The 18,447-nt window shown below is 60.4% G+C and overlaps 2 protein-coding genes across 3 annotated transcripts; both read right to left on the bottom strand.

The window, feature by feature from the left end:
• Positions 1-12,824: 12,824 nt before the first annotated feature.
• On the bottom strand, positions 12,825-16,567 carry SLC35E4 (solute carrier family 35 member E4). 2 transcript variants are annotated; one of them, XR_003537695.1, is made up of 3 exons: positions 15,646-16,567; positions 13,347-13,994; positions 12,825-13,242 (listed from the first exon to the last, which is right to left on the bottom strand). XR_003537695.1 is itself a non-coding variant. In XM_027706474.1 (2 exons), the coding sequence occupies exons 1-2, from the start codon at positions 16,253-16,255 to the stop codon at positions 13,567-13,569; spliced, it is 1,038 nt and encodes a 345-aa protein (XP_027562275.1). In that variant the 5' UTR covers positions 16,256-16,567; the 3' UTR covers positions 12,825-13,566. The 2 variants fall into 2 exon arrangements, 1 of the variants encoding a protein (XP_027562275.1); XM_027706474.1 differs by having other exon boundaries at positions 12,825-13,994.
• Positions 16,568-17,196: 629 nt separating this feature from the next.
• Positions 17,197-18,337, bottom strand: TCN2 (transcobalamin 2). Its single transcript, XM_027706461.1, has 5 exons — positions 18,307-18,337; positions 18,000-18,245; positions 17,719-17,908; positions 17,419-17,540; positions 17,197-17,311 (listed from the first exon to the last, which is right to left on the bottom strand). Exons 1-5 carry the CDS (start codon positions 18,335-18,337, stop codon positions 17,250-17,252), a joined length of 651 nt encoding a protein of 216 aa, XP_027562262.1. The 3' UTR covers positions 17,197-17,249.
• Between the last annotated feature and the right edge of the window lie 110 nt (positions 18,338-18,447).

The raw sequence follows: 18,447 nt of genomic DNA, 5'->3' as shown, positions 1-18,447 counted from the left end.
CCATAAAAGCGGTAATGAACCTCAGCTGATTAGGATGCTGATGTTGTACAGGCGCAATTAATTGGTTACCCGTGAGTTAATTAGCGACGCCCGCAAGGCAGCTGCCGGCCCTCGAGCGCTGCACAGCGGCCGTGCCCTCGCCCTCAGCCCGGGCAGCGACACGGGTGCCCTCGGGACAGCAGGGATTGGATTTCCAGCGGGAAACCTGGCAAAACGCTGAGTGCCAGGGCAGCTCCCGGTGATGGCAGCTGCGTCCGTGGGGCAGGAGCCGGCAGGGAGCCTTGTCCCGGGGCTCAGCCTTCCCTGGCCTGAGCATTCCCCTTATTTCGGCATGGTGTGTTGGAGCCTGTGAATAAAACTGCAGCGCTGGGGCTGTGCCACTGCTCCAGCACGTCACACATTATTGACTTTCCCTACGCAAAGCAAACAAGGGTCTGGTGATGGGAGGTGCAGTGGGACCACCAGGGCTGGGGTTTATGGCCTGGCAGTGGTGAGGATGGAGGACAGGACACCCAGGGAGGGGCCGGGCTTGCCCAGGTCTGTGCCTTCCCAAACTGATCGGCACCGTGGATCAGAGCAGGCCTGTGTTGGCTCTGCGGTGCTGGGCTGGACGTACAATCACAGAATCATTAAGGCTGGAAAAGCCCTCTGAGACCGAGTCCAACCCTCCCCCAGCACTGCCAAGGCCACCACTGACCCGTGTCCCCAAGTGCCACATCCACACAGATTTTAAATCCCTCCAGGGATGGGGACTCCACCCCTGCCCTGGGCTTGACAGACCTTTCAGTGAAGACATTTTCCCTAATATCCAGCCTAAACCTCCCGTGGCACAGCTTGAGGTCATTTCCTCTTGTCCCAAAACAGGGTCTTTCACCCTGTGTGCAAGAGGCCACATGCCCTGAAGATATTTTGGCAATTAAATCCCTCGTGAAAAGAATGTCTTTTTCTTTGCAAAGTTGAGGAGTGTCTTCATTGCTTCATTTGAAATGGGCCACTGCTCTCCAAGAACTGCAGACCTGGCCTTCCTTTCAGCCACGGCCTGGAGATGGGATCAGTTGCCCCGTGACTGTCACCAGTCCCCTGTGTCCTGGTGCACACAGTCTGCTCGAGGGACAGCAAGTCCTTGGGATGTACAGGAAGGGAGGAGGAAAAGGGTGGAGCTGTGGGTCTCATCCAAACCTCCTCTAAAGTAGGGAAGACTGTGGATCACTGCTGCTCCCTCCTGGATCTGGGTAATTACAGACATTCCCATCCTGGAGGCAGAGATGGAGGTGATGACACAAGTCCAGAGCAGCCTGACTCATCCTGCAGCTTCACACACCACTCCAGGCCAGCAGCAGCTCTTGTGCCAGGAAGGAAACCAGGTTGATTTGGGAGCTGGGTGAAACACCACTGAACCTGCGTCAATCCCACCTCATCCAGGATGTAGGAAAACCTCAGATCCATCCTCAAACAATTCCCACACCCAAAGCCACCAGAATGCATCACTGTCCAGATCCAAAGGTGCCCGAGAATCCAAATTATGTGGGACATATCTGAGCAAGGAAGGGAGAGCCAGGAGACCCTGGGTGCAGGTACAGCCCAAGCACAGAGTCCCCCATGGTTTGAGTCTGGCTTTGTTCTGGCACAAGGGCCCTGTGACAGACACCTGAGCACCAGGGACCTCCCTGGCCCCAGCTGGGCTTTCCCCCACCATCCAAACCCCTCTCCAGGTGCTGGATCCTGCTGCTCTGTGGCAAAGGGAAGCACAGAGTGTGGGACCCAACCAGCTTGAAAGGCCCTGATCCACCTCAGCTTGGTTTGCCCCAATAATTCCCTGTTCCTGCTGCCACCTGTGCATGGGACATGGGAAGGGACAGCAGGGAGGGGATGATTTAACCCGATTGTGCAATGATGGGGAAAGAGCAGAAGCACACAATGAAGCCTTGCTGCAGCCAACAGCACCACAACCTGTCACTGCAGGGACAGTCCCCTCCTGCCACCATCCTCTAGCTGCAGCCTCGCACTCTGCTGGGAATGTGGAGCTCTGGCATCATACCAAGCCCTGGAGGAATCCACAGGGCTGACTGATCCCTGACCACATTCCACCTGCAGCTCCGGGTGCTGTTCACTCATTCCCATGTTGTGCTGTCAGTGGGGTGACGTGCTTCTCATCCATATAGTGAGCAGTTGGGAGGGATTCTGCACTTCCCTGGCCCCCAGAGCCTGTGAGAAAGGCTCAGGAAGGGCACAGAGAATCCAGGGAGTCCCTGCAGTACGGAACTTGCTGAAGAGATGAGTGTGGTGGGGTTTTAGTGTAAGCTCTGAGCAAATGGACTCAAAAGGGGCAGGGCGGAAGGGCTGGAAGTGCTGGGCTGGATGTGGGAGCACCAGGCTGGAGCTGGGTGGCAGGAGCAGGAGTGCAGAGGTTCATGGGCTCAGGCAGAAGCATCTCTGCAGCCAGCTGTGGGCAGCTCTGGGAAAGGAAAATCTCCCTGGATGTGTCAGGACACTGAGACCAGAGTGTGTGAGTTTGGTCAGGCCAAACCTCAAATCCTGAATTAAGTTTTGGGCCCCTCATGACAAGACAGACATTGAGGGGCTGGAGCATGTCCAGGGAAGAGAATGGAGCTGGGAAGGGGCTGGAGCAGCAGGAGCAGCTGAGGGAGCTGGGGGGGCTCAGCCTGGAGAAAAGGAGGCTCAGGGGGGACCTTCTGGCTCTGCAACCCCCTGACAGGAGGGGGGAGCCGGGGGGGGTCGGGCTCTGCTCCCAGGGAACAAGGGACAGGAGGAGAGGGAACGGCCTCAAGCTGTGCCAGGGGAGGGTCAGGTTGGATATTGGGGAACGTTTCTTCCTGGAAAGGGTGGTCAGTCATTGGCACAGCTGCCCAGGGCAGGGGTGGAGTCCCCATCCCTGGAGGGATTTCAAAGCTGTGGATGTGGCACTTGGGGACATAGTCAGTGATGGCCTTGGCAGTGCTGAGGGAACAGTTGGACTTGATGATCTCAGAGGGATTTCCCAGCCTTAAAGATTCTGTGATTCTATAGTTCTATTTAAGTCACAACCTCCAGTCTCCCAGGCAAATTCCAGCTGCTTCCTTGCTCTGCCGAGTGGGAACACCCAGGGCTGGATCAGCCCAGAGACCCAGCCCATGCAGAGCCAGGTCCAGGGGGCTGCCAACACCCGCAGCCTGCCCTGGGGAACAGTTCAGCTCCAACAGCTCCAGGGGCTCCCAGGCCATGGGGCTGGGGAGGTGGTGAGGACAGGGCAAAGGGGGCCAGGCAGCACCCCAGGCCTGGGGCTCTTTGTACCGGGGGTGCTGCTGCGTGCCAGGGCTGACTCCTGCCGTGGGAACACTGGGATCAGGGACAGCACTGAGCTGGGGGACTGGAGAAACTGGTGACTGGCTTCTCCCAGCACGAGGAGGATGGGGAGGGGCCCAGAGGGGCTGAGCTCTGTGAGCTCCACACAGAGGAGCACTGTTAGAGCCCCACAGCCCCTCTGCTTCCGTGGCAAGGGGAGGACACATCCCTGTTCCCTTCAGGGTGCTGCTGCATCCCAGGAACCGCCTGGGGACCCCCATGGTGCTCAGGGTGTCTTTTGGAGGATGGGTGGGTGGGTGGATGGATGGATGGATGGGTGGATGGATGGATGGGTGGATGGATGCAGTTGTTACCATAGCAATGGGGATGAACTGCACAGCAGAGCCAACATGAACCCCCTCGAGTTGAGAGGTTGATGGAGAGGGGACAAAGCCAAGGACTCTGGAATCAGAAAATGGGGAGACAAGGAAAGAGCAGCCAGTCTCTGCTTCTCATAGCACAAGAACTGGGGATATGCAGTGAATCTGCCCAGATTGTAGGTTTACAACAACCTACAGGTGCTGGTTTTTCACATTCCATTATTAAACACCAAGACTTTGCTCCAGGATGCTGTGGAGGCTGGATATGTACAGGAGAGTCCAAAGGCCATGGAAGGCAGGTCAGGCTGGTGGGGGCTGGAGGGGAATAGGTGGGCTGGGAGACCCTGGTGGGCTTTTTGCTGGATGAGCAGAGCAGTGTTCAAACAGCAGCTGAAGCCCTGTGTGGTAACCACATGAATGGCCACCAAATCCACTCTCACACTTGGTTTTAAACCAGTCCTTTTCTCACAGCATCTTCCCACGAGGAAAACCCCAGGGGTGGCCAGCACAGGTCGGCCACCCCTGAGCGACAACCTCCAGCTCCTCTCTAAAAACTTGTGGCAGGATTTGCTTGTTGGCATTTTGTTATTATTCACCTCAACACATCTCTGCTTGGGTGTCAGTGCTGCTCAAAAACTGGTGTAGGTGGACACCATCCTGTCACTGGTGCCAGCACGACCAGAGATGTTCCCTGTCTGTCCTGTCCAGCAGCTGTCACAGTGAAGCACAGAATGGGTTGGAAAGGACCTTAAAGATCATCCAGTTCCTCGTGGTGAACAGCAGATCCCCATTTTCCTGGACAAACCCAGCAGGCAAAAGCTGAGGTCAAGAAGGAAGGGCCTGTCTGTGGAGAGGACAACGTGCAGGGCAGATTTATCCCAGCTGGGAGGAGGACAGACAACAAGAAGGTGCCTTAAATACCCAGGAAAAGCAAGACTTGATAGACCTGTGGTTTGAAGCCAATGTAGGTGCCAAACCCTTGTTTTCTATGCAGTATTTTCAGAGCCTTTCAGCACCTGAATCATGTCTGTGGAGAGGTTAGGGGAAAATTTTATTTCTTTAAAAAAATAGTCTTACAGTAAATGCAGAATTCATTGTCAAGGCCTGGTGGCTCCCAGTTTTTGAGCACTGGAGTGTGACTTGCCCGTGCTGTCCTGGAGTTTGAGCTATGCCTTTCCCATCAGTCATGAGATTTCTCTTCAGAATTCCAGCTGAGAGACACAACTTGAAGGTACTGAGCATTTTTCAATCCAGTGAAGAAAAAACCTGAGCATGGGACAGCAACCTTCCAAGATCCAATTATTCCCTCAAGGCCACTGGGAAGCATAAAAAATTAGCAACTTCATTTCAAGGAGAAAAGGTTTATGTTATGAAACCTCAACATTGTGATGGGGACTGGAAAACCAGGCCACAGAATCGTGGGATCTCCTGAGCTGGAAGGGACCCACAAGGATCATCCAGTCCAACCCCTGGCCCTGCACAGACACCCCAACAATTCCACCCTGTCCTGAGAGCGTTGTCCAAACACTCCCTGAGCTCTGGCAGCCTTGGGGCTGTGCCCACCGCCCTGGGGTAGTTCAGTGCCCGACCACCCTCAAGGCACGAGCCAGGAAAAGCTCCATCCCTTTCACAAAGGAAAACAGTCTTTGGAGAGGTGTTTCATTCCTGCAGCTGCCACTGCTCCATTCCCAGCCCGGGGCTCTCCAACCACCACATCCTCACGGATTTACAAGGGCAGCACCACCAGACAGAGGGAGGGATTGTGCTGATTTATTGTTGTAACGGGAGCATTAACTTCCTAAAATTCCAGCGGGTTGGAAGCTGTGGCCTGCAGGAGGAGCTCTCTAGACGCGTCTCTTGCTCTTTTTTTTGTCGGCAGCAGCCGCCGGTTTCTTGGGCTTCGCTTCAGCCGCCGCCGAAGGACGGGCGGGACGGGCGGGCACCTTCCCACTCCTGCGATCGAACACTTCCAGGGATTTTTTAAACTGTTCTTCCGCCTTCTTCTTCCACTCCGTCTTTCTCTCCTGGTCTTTCAAAAACTGCTGCTGTAGCTGTTTGTGGAGACTTTTAGTCTTCTTTTTGGCATCTTCAAATTGTTTTACCTTTGTGAAAGCAAACGTGAGACCTGAGAGCCGCTGTCCTACCATGAAATAAAGGATTCCAAAGTGATGCTTGTCTTCGGGAAGAGACACATCCCACCGTATCCCTCAGTGTGGCCAAGGAAAAAGCCCCAATATGTGTAATCACAGAACCCCAGAACTGTTTGGTTTGGAATGGATCTTAAAACCCACCTCCTCCCACCCCCTGCCATGGGCAGGGACACCTCCCACTAGCCCAGGTTGCTCCAAGCCCCATCCAACCTGGCCTTGGACACTTCCAGACATTCAGGGGCAGCCACAGCTTCTCTGGGCAACCTGTGCCAGGGGCTCACCACCCTCACAGGGAAGAACCCATCTAAACCTACTTTCTCCCAGGATATCTTAGGAACAACATCTGAGTCCGGGTTAAGCCCATGGCAAACAATGCCTGTAGCTCATTCCAAACCACAGGTGACTTGGAGATAGGATATGGCAGCTGTGTCCAGAGGTCAGGATGGAGGCTCAACCATTCATGTCAAAGGTGGCCCAAATCCAAGAGCTGCCTCCTCCTGACCATTGGAGGGAGCCTTGGCACCCCCATCCTGATGCTGAAGACCGAAAGGCCCCTTTGTGCCAGAGGGGGCCACGAACCCCATCCCAGGGGGTCAGCACCAGCAGGGCCTGGAGGGGTCAGGGGGAGAGGAGAGCCCACCTTCTCCTCCAGGAGCAGCTGCTCGTGGACGGTGGAGCCGGGCAGGACACTGTCCGGGTCGAGGTCCCAGTCCCCAGGGCTGCTCTGGGTGAGAAGGGCTTCGTGTCAGAGAGCAGGGGGTGCCGTGGGGGGCTCAGCCACAGGCCTGCTCACAGCCCCTGAGCGGGAGGGTCCCTCAGCCCAGTGTGGGGTCCCCCTGCCTCAGGATGGTCTGAGGGTCCCCCAGCCCAGGGGAAGGGTTCCCCAGTCCCACATGAAGGTCCCCCAGCCCCAGGATGGTCTGAGGGTCCCCCAGCCCCGCACCGGGGCCCCTCGAACCGCCGGCTCTGGGGTGGTGGGAAGAAGGTGACACGAGGCCCTGTCCTGCCCTGCTCCTCCATGACCCGCCGTCCCCACTGTTGGTGGTTGCCACGGTGACATTGGCACCCACCGGACCAGCACCGTCACCAATGGCTGCCTGGAGGTGGTGACCTCCCTCTGTCCCCACATGGAGCACCCCTGAGGGTGCTCCCCCCGTGAGGGACACCCCCAGCCCCTGCATCTCCAGCTGTCGGGCTCCAGGGCACCCGGGATCCACAGCGTGGGGACACACAGGGTGAGCAGGACCCCACTGGCTGCATGGCCTGAGGGAGCACCACTGCATGTCCCTGATGGGCACAGAGTCACAGAAACACAGAGTCATGGAATGGGTTGGGTGGGAAGGGATCTTAAAGCCCATCCAGTCCCACCCCCTGCCATGGGCAGGGACACCTTCCACTAGCCCAGGATGCTCCAAGACTCGTCCAACCTGGCCTTGGACACTTCCAGGGATCCAGGAGCAGCCACAGCTTCTCTGGGCAACCTGTGCCAGGGCCTCACCACCCTCACAGGGAAGAATCTCTTCCCAGTATCCCATCTAACCTACTTTCCTTCAGTTTGAAGTCGTTCCTATTTGTTCTGTCACTCGAGGCCCTTGTCAATGGTCTCTGTCCATCTCTCTTGGAGGCTCCTTCTCAGGTACTGGAAGGCCACAAAGTCACCCTGAAGCCTTCTCTTTTCCAGGCTGAACAATCCCAATTCTCCCAGCATTTCCACATAGCAGAGGTGCTCCATCCCTCTGATCATCTCCGTGGCCTCCTCTGGACTCTCTCCAGCAGCTCCACGTCCTCCCTGTGCTGTTCCCAGGGTTGGAGCAGCTCTGCAGGGGGGTCTCAGCTGAGGGGGCAGAGGGGCAGAATCCCCCCTGCCCTGCTGCCCACGCTGTGGAATGAGCCCAGGGCATGGTTGGTTTTCTCCAGGGTCGAATCCTGCCATCCCCTGATGCAGCCCAACAGCAGCTCCTGGGGCAGGGACACGACCAGCACAAACTTCAGCATCCGCAGGCTCCGGGGGCTCAGGGATGGGGCCCTGGGTTTGTGGAAACGAAGCAAGAGTAACACAGCTGCTCCAAGTACAACGAGCTGGTGTGACCTCTTGGCAGGAAATCCAGGGAAAACCAGCAGCAGTTCTTCTAGATCCATGCCAGAGCACTGGAAATAAGCTCTTCTGAGGGGCTGGAGCATGAAGTCTGTGCTGCTGGGAGTGCAGGGGGTTTGAGATACACCAGCGGTGGAGAATCTTGCCATAAATAAAATCAGTCCAGTTTTCACATCTCATTTGTTCCAGGGCCCTGACAGGGACTCTGAGACCACCACGTGCTCAGGGAGTGTTGTTTTATTCCAGAACAAACTGTGCTGCTGAGGCAGGACAGCAACTTGCTGTGAGTCAGGATACTTGGAGTGTCACCAACAGTTGTTTTTCCTTACTGGGATAGAGCTTTGGGTTTTGAGGCAGCAACCCAGAGTCCCGTCCTCTGCTGCATTCCAGAGAGGGAATGGAGAGCACAGGCAGCATCTCTGACTGGGAGAGGCCCAAAGATGTCCTGACCATTCCTCCCCCCAGTCTGATTGCCCAAAGGCTTTTTCAGGAGGTGCCTTGGCCTCCCTTGGGAGATCCATGGTTATTGTCCCTGCCCATGGCAGGGCATTGGAATGAGACGATCTTTAAGGTCCCTTCCAACCCAAACCATTCCACGATTTGGGTGAGCTGCTCATGAAGAACCCCATTCCCTGGTGGGCTGGGAAGCCAGGATGGGAGCAATCCAAGGAAGTGCACTGTCAGTGGGAATCCTTGTACGAAGTCATCGTGTCACTGTGAACCAGAAGCCTCATCTGGGCACACTCTGGCATCGCTCACACCAACCCATCTGTTCATTCTGGTTTCAGCTTGAGGGGGTCCCACAGCCCCAGCTGAGGGGAGGGGGTGGGGCCGGGGGGGGTCGGGCTCTGCTCCCAGGGAACAAGGGACAGGATGAGAGGGAACGACCTCAAGCTGTGCCAGGGGAGGGTCACGTTGGATATTGGGAAAATTTGTTCACTGAAAGGGCTGTCCAGCCCTGGCGCAGCTGCCCAGGGCAGAGGTGGTGTCCCCATCCCTGAAAGGATTTCAAATCTATGTAGATGTGGCACCTGGGGACATGAGTCAGTGGTGGCCTTGGCAGTGCTGGGAGAACATTTGGCCTCGATGGTCTTAGAGGGCTTTTCCAACCTTGACAATTTCATGATTCTCTGATTCTATGGCTTTAAAAATGTCTTCAAGCTCCTGTGATTTCATCTTCTAGAAATTTGGCGACTCAGCCAACAGCCTGTTCAGCGTGGGGCAGGAGCCTGGGACACAGAGAGTGAGCAGTGAAGCCACCAGTGAAGGCCCCCTGCCCCAAAATGGTTAAGGGAAAATTCTAGAGAGATTTTGTGGGTGCTGGAGCAGAGAATGTGGTGCTGGAAGGCTCATCCTGTCCATCTCCTGGCCTCCAGCTGGGCTTAAGCGGCTTCAAGCATCCTCAGATCTCTGGCCCCCCTGAGCTGGGCTGTCCTGCCAGGAAAAATGCAATCTTCCATCTACCCCAAAAAAGGCTTTGCCTTAATTTCATCTCTGGAGCCACAACAGTCCCTGACACAGTTTTAGGACTGTGATGTGGATGGTTTAAGAGCACAGCCCAGCATATCCCAGAAGGATATTATTTCCTGGCTCAGGCTCCCCAGCTTAGCAAGTGTTCGTCCCTGCTGCCTCCCACTGCAGATCCCAAATCCCGCCCTGCCAATGCAGTGAGCTCCCAACAGGCAGCAGTTAATCCCTGTCCTGAAACATGAGATAATTCCCACCCTGTGCTCCCAGGCACACAGTAAATCCACCTGGATTTCCTCTCCCCTGCTCCTGCACCAAGGGCTCACAGCACCATCCCGGCACATTCCATCTCTGCCTCCAAGGAAGGTCCAGCAGTGGTTTAGAAGCAGATCCAAGAGAAACTGCCTGGCTGGATCTCATCACTAAACTGTCCCATTGGATTTAATTTCTCCCAGCTCTGACTTCCATGCTTCACCTGGAGCTTCTTGCTGGAGAGGGACTTGGGACAAGGGATGGAGGGACAGGACAAGGGGAAATGGCTTCCCACTGCCAGAGGGCAGGATTGGATGGGATATTGGGAGGAAATCCTTCCCTGTGAGGGTGGGGAGGCCCTGGCACAGGTTGCCCAGAGAAGCTGTGGCTGCCCCTGGATCCCTGGAAGTGTCCAAGGCCAGGTTGGATGAGGCTTGGAGCAACCTGGGCTAGTGGGAGGTGTCCCTGCCCATAACAGGGAGTGGGACTGGATGGGCTATAAGGTCCTTTCCAACCCAAACCATCCTGGGATTCCATAATTCCATGATTCCTTGCCAGCCAGCACCTCCAAGCATATGGAGGTGCCACCATTCCTGCTGTCACCACTCAGAGCTGTCACCCCTCCTCAGGAGGGTCACCCCTCCCCATGCCCACGTGAGGACTGTGCCCATCATTCCCTGCTGGGCTGGTCCTGCCCTGTGCCAGGGGCTGCTCTCCAGAAAGGTGTCCCATCAGCTCCCCTTCCACAAAGCCCCCAGGGCTGGGATGCCTTTCCCTCACCCACCTCGGCCGGAGCAGTGCTGGACTCAGCACATGGGCAGCTGCTGCCAGTGGGAAACCCAATCCTTCCTGGGGCCTGGCCGGAGCACAGGGATGACACCGGGCTGAGATCACGGCCCAAAATACCCAGAGAGAGAGTCACCTCACCTGGCCAGCCCTGCTGCCACTGCCCTCCATGGGCAGCACAACTCCCAGTCCCACCAGGAATGCTGCCCATGGGACCCCCGTGCCCAGCCCAGCTCCCTGGAGCAGTAGGGCACCAAGTAGAAATCAGTAGGAACCCAAGGTGGAAAAGGCAAAGCTGTGGATGGAGTCAGGATCTGGGCAGACCCAGTGCCAGCAAATGAGTCCAGGAGCTGGGATGGACAGGAATTCCCTGGGGAAGGGCTCCTGAGCCAGCGATGCCACAGATGGCTGGTTTGCAGGTCCCTCCACTCCTCCCAGAAAACCAAAAGGGCTTCCAACCCTCCTTGCTATGGAAAAGCCTCTGGAATGTGAGCCCAGAAAGTAAACAGGTTCCTGGCCAGCGTAGGGGCTGTTGGCTGATAACTGGGGGCCCTTTGTGTCCTTTTTGGGATGGGCACCACTCCAGCCACACCTGGAGCACCTGCCAAAGGTGGCACCGGCCGTAGCACTCTGGCACACCCCGGAGAGCTGCCCTCCCTTCAGGGTGTGCTGGGAAGGAGCTGCTGGAAGTGGCCTCCGAACTCCTGCCCTGATAATGGAAACGAATCGCTGTTTGGGAAAGAGGGCGGGGGCGAGCAGGGATTTTCCAGGGGAAGAGGGTCGTGCTTACGCAGTGGGGTGAGTCACCGGGCTGGCGACACACGGTGTGATTGTTGGGGCTGTCCTGAGCAGGGCCAGGAGTTGGATCCGACGATCCTTGTGGGTCCCATCCAATTTCAGGATATTCCATGATTCCATGACTCAGGGAGCAGGATGCTCCAGTGCTGCGCCGGGGCAGGGCGAGGCTCCCAGCAGGGCCAGCCCCGGACATGCGGTCAGTGACTCCTCTCCGTGTCACCGCACCCTCCCGGGCGGGTCCCACCGCCAGCCCTGGGGCTGCCAAACCACGGCTGTCCCTGCCCTGGAGCACAGAGCCCTCAGACACAGCGGCCACGGGGACATCCCGAGGCATTTCCATGCCTGTTTCCCATCCCTACACTGAGTGTGGTTCCTCCCTTCCTTCCCTCTCGGGCAGGAGATCACCGCGAGCCGAGGGTGGCGTACGACAAAAATAGAGCTTTATTTTGGGACAAGTGCAATCGGAGCTGGGTCCTTCGGCCCCGGCACGGAGACACGAGCGTGGCAATGGCCCCCAGGGCCCCCGGCGGTGCCAGGGCACACACAAGGCTGTCCCTTTGCCATGGTGAGTGTGTGCTGTGCCACAGCCCAGCACCGTCCCACGCCTCAGCCTGGCACCGCCCTGGAGCGATGGCGGGTGGTCTGGGCTGTCCCCGTCCCCTCAGCCGGGCTCTCGCCATCTCTGCCACGGATACCAGTCTGTGCCAGCCACGGCACGCTGGGAGGGATGGGGACAGGGGGATGGGGACAGCTGTGGGGGCTGGAAGGGCACAGCTGGGACAAAGGTGACGCTGGCAGCACCACCGGCAGCCCCATGGGATTGTCACAACACGGTGGGGATAAGGACAGAGGAGGGAACACACACCCGCCCTGTCCTGGGCATCCTGTTCGGCCATGAGAACAGTGTGTACACACAGCCAGGGTCCACTCCAGCCAGCAGAGCTCAGTAGTGACACACACACGTGTGAACACACACACACACACACATGAACACACACAGACAGACAGTTGTTTCCCCAGGCAGGACAGCAGCTGGATGCCCCCTGTCCTGTATCCAGAGTCGTGTATCCACAGCCATGTCCCTGAGCATTCCCAGCCTGTGTGTGCACACGGGGACACACGTGTGGAGCTGGGGCACACAGCTGCACACACACACACACACACACAGACACAGGTACCTGCACAGAGCCTGTGTGCACACCTGTACCTGCCTGACCCCCCCCCCCAGAGCTGTGCACGGCAGCACACACGTGCCACACACATGCAGAGCTGTGCACACACTCACATATGCACAGTCTGTACCAACACACACGTGCACGAGACCTGCCTGCACATGCAGAGCCTTCACACAACACGTGTGCACATCAACACACGTGTGCTCACAGAGTTGTGCACACCAGCACACACCTGTGCACAGTGCCTTGCACATCAGGAGGGATGTGCAGCGCACAGCACCGTGCACCTCAGCACCCGTGTGTGCACACAGAGCTGTGCAAACCCACAAACGTGCACACAGAGCCATGCACACCAACACGTGTGCACAGCACCGTGCACCTCAGCACACGTGTGTGCACAGAGCTGTGCAGTCACATGTGCACACAAAACCATGCACACCAACACATGTGCACAGCACTGTGCACCCCAGCACACGTGTGCACAGAGCTGTGCAAACCACATGTACACACAACCATGCAGGGTGGGACACCCACTATGTACATGGTACCACGCACCTCAGCACATACGAGTGCACAGAGCTGTGCATGCCAGCACACCCATGTGCACAGTACCACACACACTGGCACACCCATGTGCACAGCACTGTGTACACCAGCACACACATGTCCAGAGCTGTGCACACCAGCACACACATGTGCACAGTCACACACACTGGCGCACACACATGTGCACACCGGCAAACACGTGCTCACAGAGCTGTGCAAACAGCCACAGGTGTGTGCACAGACCTGTGCAAACCAGCAAACACACGTGCACAGAGCCACACACGGGCACACACGTGCACAGCACTGTGCACCTCAACATTCCCGTGGGCACACAGAGCCGGGCACACTGGCACACAGATGTGCAGAGTGGCACACACATGTGCACAGTCACACCCATGTGCACAGCACCGTGCACCTCAGCACACACGTGGGCACAGAGCCAGGCACACTGGCACACACATGCGCTCAGCGTGTCCCACACTGGCACACACGTGCACAGTCACACACACGTGCAGTGTCACACACACTGGCACACACGTGTGCCCAGCACGACACCCCTCAGCACACACACGTGTTCCCTGAGCCCCCCTGCCCTCGCTCAGAGCCTCCCTCGCCCCCGCTCCACCCTCAGACCCCTACTCGTGGCGCGGGTGCCGCCGCAGCGCCCGCAGGGGCCAGCACGCGGCCAGGAGCTGGGGCTGGTGGTACAGCACCATCCCCGCCAGCGTCAGCGCCACGCCGGCGTAGCCCAGCGCGCCCAGCCGCGTGCCGAACAGCAGGCGGGACAGCAGCAGGTTGCCCACCACGGTGAGGCTGCCCAGGAGGTGCAGCGTGAGGGCGGAGGTGAGGGACAGGAGGCAGGACGTGGCCAGGTTGTAGAGGACGGAGCCCAGGCAGCTGAGCAGGACGCAGCCCCAGAGCGCGGCGTCGGGGCGCAGCACCCCCTGCCACGAGGGGCCCAGCTCCAGCGCCACGGCCGCCCCAAACAGCAGCACGAAGCTGGGCAGGGACGTCAGGCCGAGCAGGGACAGCGCGTCCAGATGGTCCTCCTGCAGCAGCACACCTGGGGGGACAGGGGACAGTCAGGGGGACGTGTGGGACAACCCAGGGGGACACCCAGCACCTGTAGCGGCATCCACCCAGCTGGGACACCCAGCACCCACAGCGGCACCCACCCAGGGGGGACACCCAGCACCTACAGCAGCACCCACCCAGCTGGGACACTCAGCACCTACAGGGGCACCCACCCAGGGGGACACCCAGCACCCACAGGGGCACCCCCAGATGGGAACACCCACCAATATGGGTCCCTGCTGGCTGCCCAAGTAGTTAAGAAATCCCAAATGTCACTGGGAAGGGGGAAATGGAGGGGACAGTCCCTTCTGTGGGCTGGGGGTCCCCTGCCTTGGGGGGTTGTCCCCCACTTTGAGGGTTCCCTGGTTTGGAGGTGCCTTGGTTCAGAAGACACCCCAGTTCAGAACTTTCCCATGTTTGGGATTCCCTGGTTTTATGGGGTGCCCTGGTTCAGACAGAGTCCGGGTTCAGGGGTGTCCTGGTTTGGGGGTCAGGGTGCCACGGGACAGGGTTGGACAGGGCAGCTTTCCCAGCCTCTTTTGGAGCATTGTCCCCACATCCCCCCTCTGGGTCATCTGGGGACAGTGGGGACAGCAGGCACGACAGGGCTGGCTGCCACACACAGACATGCACAGCGGGCAGTGCTGTGTCCATGGGGGACAGAACAGCCACTGTCCATGTCCCATGGGGGTGACAAGGGGACAGGGCAGTGGCATCATGGGCAGGGCTGTCCCTTGGGGGGCCACAGCACCTCGGCACAGCCATGGGCACAGGGCCCCACAGCAGAGCCCGTCCCTGCAGTGCCCTGAGTCACAGGCTCCAGAGGAAATGCTCCCTTCCCAGCCAAAAACATCCTGGCTGGCTCCTCACTGCCACTTGCCAAGGACACCATGGCCCGGGTGGCACCAGAGTCCCTGGGAATGGGGGACTCACAGGGGTCCAGAGCCCACAGTGCTGGCAGGGAGCCCATGGGAATGGGGCAGGCTGGGTGTCCCTGTGCCCCCCCACGGCCACAGGACGTGGGTCAGTGTCACCAGGAGCCAGCAGTGCCAGGGGACACCGCAGGGACACCAATGGTGTCATCACTGAGGTCAAACTGAGGTCACATCACCTCAGGGCCAGGAGCATGACACAGCCCCAAGGGGGCAAGGGTGGCACTGGAGTAGCACTGGGGTGACACCAGGCACAGAGTGGGCAAGGGGTGGCACTGGGGTGACAGCAGGGTGGCACCAAGGCCAAGGAGGACAGCAGGTGGCAATGGGACTGGGATGGCATAGAACTGGCACTGGGGCGGGGGTGACACTGGGGGCCAGAGTGCCACCAGGGCTGGGGTGACAATGGAGTGGCACTGGGGCCAGGGTGGGCAGGGAGTGTCACCAGCACCAGGGTGGCACTGGGGTGACACCAGCGACAGGGTGGGCAAGGGGTGGCACTGGGGCTGGGGTGACACTAGGATGACATCCAGTACAGGGTGGGGAGGGGGGTGGCACTGACCAGAGCCAGGGTGGGCAGCATGAGCGAGCAGGGAGCGTCCCCAGCCCCACGGTGACACCGAGGTGCCACCAGCCCCCCCGCGCCCCAGGGGCCGCGCCAGAGGAGGACGCACATGCAGGACAGCGACAGGGACAGGTGGCACTTACTCTGCTGGATGGACTTGAGGGCGCGGAGCACGGTGGCGGCCAACAGGAAGCCGCAGCCGGGCTGGGAGAAGCGGAGCCCGCCGGCGATGCTGCAGGCGGCCCCGGCACACACCGGGCCCATGGCCCAGCACTGCAGCGGGTGCGGCCGCCGGCCACCCAGCACCCCCAGCACCAGCGTCACCAGCGGCGTGGTGGTGGCCACGGCCTGGGCCACGTCCAGCTGCACGTAGCTCAGGCCCAGGTTGCCCAGGGCCACGCTGGTGCAGAAGGTGAGGCTGAGCAGGTAGATGCGGGCGCGGGGCCGCGGGGAGCGGGCACCCCGCGCCCAGCCCAGCGGGTACCCCACGGCCACCCCCGACAGCATGTGCAGCGAGGAGAGCAGCAGCGGGTATCGGAACCCGTGCGCCGCGAAGATCCACTTGTTGAGGCCGGCCATGGTGGTGCCGGTGCCCAGCCAGGCCAGCACGCTCAGGGTCAGCGGCAGCGCCGGGCCCGGCGGGGGCGGCCGCCCCCCGTCCGCCTGCCCCGGGTCGGGCTTCCAGGGCCGGAGGGTGCCCTCGCCCGCCGTGCTCATCGCGGCCTCATCGCCCCGCCGCGACCGCGGGCACATGGGCACCGGCCCCGCTGCCTCCGGCCGCCCCTCGCCGCTCTGCCCCGTCCTCCCGCGCCGCGCCGAGAGCCGCCGCACCCGGGCAGCGGCGGGGGCGGTGACCGGTCGCTCCGGCGGTGGCGGTGTCGCTGTCGGCGGTGTCCCCGCGCCCGGGGGCGGTGGCGGAGCTCAGCCCCGCGGTGCCGGGGCCATGTGCCGGGAGGAGGCGGCGGCGGCGGCCGGGAACCAGCGCAAAGTTTGGTGATGGCGGGAGCGGAGGGCGGAGGCTCCTCCCCGTGAGGGCCCCGCGCGTCACGGCCGCCGGGCGGGGTTCGGGGGCACGGGGGGCACCGCGGGCACGCCCAGCGATCCGCCCGGGGCGGCGGGGCCCGCAGGGGACCCTCGGGGCCCCAGGGACACCACAGCGGCCTCCCCGCCACAGCCCCCGCCGCCCTCACGGAGCGACCGCCATCGCTTCCCCCGCCCGGGAGCGTCACCGGCATCGCCCCCGAGCCCGAACCGCGGCGACATCCCCGACACCGCCCCCGGCCCCGCTCGCTGCCGCTGCCCTGCCGTGATCCGGGGGCTTGGGCTAAACCCCGCGGGTGCCCCTCGCCCTGGGTGTGGCCCCGGGGGCTCAGTGGGGAGGGCCAGGGCCCCGCCAAGGCGTTTACAGAGGAGGGTGATCCCAGCTGGCGGCTTTCTGGGGATGAGCAGCGCTGACTCGGTCTCCCCAAACCTTTGCATATCCCAAAAATGCTTTGGACACCCCAAAACCGGCTGCTCCCAGCACCTGCCTGCGCCATCCCTGAGAGGGACCAGGACCAGAGGAGCTGCTGGTCCCAGTGCTCCCATTCAACAGCACCCGTAGTACAAGGCACATTCTGTCCCCCTCCTCTTCCTCCTCCCCCTGGCAGATTTGGGGTGCTGACCCCTGGAAAGCAGGAGACGGAAAGCAGGTGCTGTGCCCACAGGGGAGGTTTCATTGCCATCACCCCCTACAGCCCCCTACCCTCTACCACTCGCTGAGGCGCAGGATGAGGGTCTCCCCATCGCGGGGAATGTAGTCGGCGACACCTGCAGAGGGAGGGACAGTGACCTCAGGTGAGACTGGGGGCCCCAGGGGCCGTGGGGACTGCCTGGGACCCCCACTGCCTCCCCAGGGACCCCCACCCATCACTTACCTGTCACCAGGGGGGTGCTGGGGGCTGTCAGGAGCTGCCAGTAGTTCCGCTTCTCCTGCCGGGCCTCCAGCCCCAGCACCTGGGTCAGGTAGGGGCCCTGGGGGGTGTCCTGGGTGTCGAACCTGGGGGGTGGCAGAGGGCAGTGAGGGGGATGAGTGTCCAGGCCTGGCACCGCTGGCAGTGGGACGGGGCAGCTCCCAGGGGAGCCGGGCAGTGGGAACCAGGGTGAGCCCTTGGCGTGGGCGCAGGACACAAGGCCACCCCAGTGCGACCCCAGTGGACCCCAGGTGGGTCACATACGTGAAGTGGGGTTTCTGTGCAGCGGCCACCCCAAGCACATCCAGCAGGGAGGCGGCAGCAGGCGTGGACACCTGCCGGTCGTAGAGCTGGAGCTCAAAACACCAGGGCTGGGCACACTCCACCACCAGCCGCACTGTCTTGTTCCCTGGCACCTCAGTCGGGGGCTCCACGTCGAGGGGTGTCAGTGTATCTGTGAGAAGTCACCGCAGCGTTGATGGACACCCGGCCACCACCACGGTGGCACCGGCACCAACCCCATCCCGGCTGCCCCCGGCTCATACCTGACTCCTCCTGGCAGCGCATGGAGGCGATGTCCAGGTAGGAGTGGCCGTGCAGCACTGGCAGCACCTGGGCCATGGTGGTGGCCGTGCCGAAGGCATCCAGGTTCTCCAGCAGTGCAGCCATGGCCCGGCTGTAAGCTGGCTCCACGTGGCACATGCCTGTGGCCAGGAACACCTGGAGCAGGAGGGAGGTGGTGGGGCAGCGAGAAGAGGAGGAAGGTGGTTGGGCACCTGGGCACCGCAGGGCTGAGCATCACCTGCCCTGGGGCAGCTGCCTCTGCCCAGGCACCACCATCTGCATCTGTACCTGCACCCACACCCCACATCTGCACCCACATCTCACATCTGCACCTGTAGCTGTATCTACACCCACATCTGCACCTGTCTACACCCTCACCTACAGCTTTCTGCACCTGCACCCCACATCTGCACCTGTACTTTTATCTAC

Source organism: Neopelma chrysocephalum, unplaced genomic scaffold (genome assembly GCF_003984885.1).
Source record: "Neopelma chrysocephalum unplaced genomic scaffold, ASM398488v2 Primary Assembly neopelma1_376, whole genome shotgun sequence".
Taxonomy (NCBI): Eukaryota; Metazoa; Chordata; class Aves; order Passeriformes; family Pipridae; genus Neopelma; species Neopelma chrysocephalum.
The sequence above is the reverse complement of the archived record's forward strand: the minus strand, read 5'-3'. Positions and strand labels throughout refer to the sequence as shown.